The sequence below is a fragment of the Papaver somniferum genome, unplaced genomic scaffold (assembly GCF_003573695.1).
Source record: "Papaver somniferum cultivar HN1 unplaced genomic scaffold, ASM357369v1 unplaced-scaffold_79, whole genome shotgun sequence".
Lineage (NCBI taxonomy): Eukaryota > Viridiplantae > Streptophyta > Magnoliopsida > Ranunculales > Papaveraceae > Papaver > Papaver somniferum.
In genome coordinates this window covers 2,034,408-2,037,860 of record NW_020650859.1, presented here as the reverse complement: position 1 = coordinate 2,037,860, position 3,453 = coordinate 2,034,408, and the positions used below count along the sequence as shown (strand labels likewise).

The 3,453-nt window shown below is 35.9% G+C and overlaps 1 protein-coding gene across 1 annotated transcript; it reads left to right on the top strand.

The window, feature by feature from the left end:
* The first annotated feature begins 358 nt into the window (after positions 1 to 358).
* Positions 359 to 3,115, top strand: LOC113344636 (receptor-like protein 9DC3). Its single transcript, XM_026588566.1, has one exon. The coding sequence runs from the start codon at positions 359 to 361 to the stop codon at positions 3,113 to 3,115; it is 2,757 nt and encodes a 918-aa protein (XP_026444351.1).
* The last annotated feature ends 338 nt before the right edge of the window (positions 3,116 to 3,453 follow it).

Genomic DNA, 3,453 nt, shown 5'->3' with positions numbered 1-3,453 from the left:
TCATCGGCAGCTGAATTTTCAACCAAACCCTTTAATGGGTTTTGACAAAACAAATACAAAACCTGTCATTTTCATTGCTTGACTGCTCAAGTCGTTAATTCACAGATGTTCACTTGATTCTTATCTCAAATCTCATTCCTCCACAACCATACAAATCTCTAATTTTGTTATTGCTTCGAGTGAGACCTACATGCTAATTTCCAAGTCAACCGTGGAAAGTTGGAGTTGTAATGCTAAAGTTAAATTTATAAACACTAGTCTTTAATTACTTTAAGCCATTAGATCTGCACATTCATTCATCAAACAAAAGCTCCATCAAATCAATAATACTAAGAGTTGACTTGTTTTTCAGTTAGCCATGAAAGCATTCAACCAAATAACTTCATTTCTTCTTCATTTCTTGATCTTTTTACTGATCAGCATCACATTATCTGCACATGGATGCCATGAAGAGGAAAGAAGGGCTCTGCTAAATTTCAAGTCATCTTTGGATGACCCATCTGGTCGATTGTCCACATGGAAACAAGGCGTCCAACATCGAAACTGCTGTGATTGGAGTGGAATTGGATGTTCAGATGAGTCTCTTCATGTGGTCTCGATTGATCTTCGAAACACCAAGCTTGCAGATTATAAGGATGTATTAAGTGACACTTTTGATGACAATTCGGTACTACGAGGTAAATTATCTCCTTATCTATTCAACATTACACATTTGGAGTATCTAGATCTTGCCTTCAATGATTTTCAGGGATCAGAAATCACACATCAGTTTTCAAATCTAACGAAACTCATCCATCTTGATCTCTCCGGTTCAAACTTTTCAGCGTCATCTACAAAATGGGTTAGAGGTTTAATAAATCTCCAGGTATTAAGGTTGAACGTAATTGATCTATTTGAGGCTACCTCTTCATCAAAAGAGAATTTTGCACAACATATTTCATATCTTTCTAATCTTAGGGATCTCGATATCTCCGATTGCAGTATCTCTGGCCCTGTATTCCCAATTCATGAGTTTAACAATCTTTCACATCTATCCACTCTCAAAATGAACCAAAACTATGGTCTCAGTTCTTCAATCCCATTACAGTTGGCTAATCTAACTTCACTTTCTGTTCTTGATTTATCTTATTGTGATCTGCAAGGTTCAATTCCTTATCTCCCTAAACTTAAAGAGCTTGATGTGAGTGATAATTATGATCTTGATATTGATGAACTAACTAGGATGCTTGAACTACCATGGCCTAAACTACAAACACTTGTGATATCAGGAACCCGATTAACCGAATCCATTCCAGAATCAATATCAAATGCGCCAAATTTAGTGAGTCTTTCTGCCTCATCGTGTTCAATTCAAGGATCTTTACCTTCTTCAATATATACTCTTTCCCGGTTGCAGGATCTTGATTTAGCTGATAACAACATAACAGATTCTATCCAGTCTTCAATCTCCAATCTTAAATATCTAAACTTCCTCGATTTATCTGCTAATAATTTCCAAGGACCCATACCCAAATCAATTTGCAATATATTTCATCTTCAAGAGCTTTATTTAGGATACAATAAAATAACAGGAACCATACCAAGTTGCATCACAAACCTCCTAAATCTTAGTGTCTTCGAGGTTTCCAAAAACTCCATTACAGGAAAATTTTCGTTGTTCACTTTCATCAATGAACTGGACCTAACTCATCTGGACCTGAGCTCAAACAAATTAACAGTAGTTATAGATCAACACCACCTATATCCATCTAAATTCAAACTAGAGTCTTTAAAGTTGGAATCATGCAATATCCAAGGATCTGTCCCTGTTTCCATTTGTAATTTTACCCATTTGAATTATTTGGATTTGTCTTTTAATAACCTCACAGGAACAATCCCTCCTTGCATCTCCAAATTCAAAAAACTCTATCTCTTAGATTTATCCTACAATAAACTTTCAGGTTCCATTCCTTCTTCATTATGTTCACAAAAACATGGAATGCCATATACTTCAAAGATTAACCTCTCCAACAACAAGTTATCCGGGATTATACCTAATAGTATAGGAAACTGCCGTGATCTTAGATATCTAAACCTCGGAAACAACAGTCTCACTGGAAATGTTCCGAATGAGCTTAAACACACAAGTCTAGAATGCCTTGAATTAAATGAAAACAATCTCAGTGGCGCGTTTCCTATGTCGTTGATCCTAAAACTTTTGTCTTTGATATTTCTCAATTTAGGAAATAACAATTTTGAAGGTATTATACCTACTGGTCTTGGTTCACTCGGGTACCTCACAATTCTTTCTTTGAGGTCAAACAGATTCAATGGCTCCATTCCTGACGATATTATCCATTCAACATCGCTTCAAATATTAGACTTATCCTCAAACCATTTCTCTGGCCAAATTCCTTCAAAACTAGGATATTTGACGGCCTTAACGAGAAGATTCTCCGGATTCGAGTATTTCTATAAGGTGGAATATCTATTGGCTATCAAAGGCACCACAGTCAAATTTGAGACATATAAGCTCCTTCGTTCAGGAATTGATTTATCATGTAATATTCTTGGCGGAAACATTCCAGAAGAGATAGGATTATTGCAAGGACTTAGTATGCTTAATTTGTCACATAATCATCTCTCGAGCAATATCCCGGCGAGTATCGGAAATATGTCTAGTCTAGAGTCATTGGATTTAAGTTCCAACAGACTTTCTGGACATATACCACAGTCTTTGGCATCAATCGACTCCCTTGAGATTGTAAGCTTATCTCATAATAATTTGAGCTGCAGGATTCCAAGAGGAAATCATTTTGATACACTGAATTTGGATGGTTCTGCTTTTGCCGGGAATCATTTATTGTGTGGATTTCCTTTGAAGAAAGATTGTGAGGTTGACCATAATATTAGTACTGGTAGTACTAATCCTTCAATTAAAGACAGTGAAGACGATCGAGAGGATAAAATAGAGAAGTTGTTGTTATATGCTATTGTTGCCATGGGGTTTGCAGCTGGCTTTTGGGGGTTGTTCTTAGTTTTGCTTATAAAGAAACAGAAATGGTGGTTTCCATATTGGAGAACTATAAATTCTGTTGCAGTTAAAATAGTAAAAGGATGTATCCACAAAGATTAATAGCTGTAAACTATTCTTAGAACTCTTTGTTGTAACCTTTGGGTATTGGAAACTTTTTGTATTCAACTATTGTTTTTTTGGTTTCAAGTTGGAGTTTCCTGGTTTGTAGCGTCAGGTGAAAAGACCTTAAAAGTTCAAATTTATCCGGCAAACTATTTTACAATGTGATTTTATTTTATTTTTTTGGTGATTATGGGTGACCTGCAATCTTCTAATCCAGAAAAACATTTACCTATATATCAGTGAATACGAATCTAAGAAGGTTGCCGCCCCGAATATTGACATGCTATACCTATACCCGAGCAGGACTAGGCATAATAAAGCAACAACTGTTAACA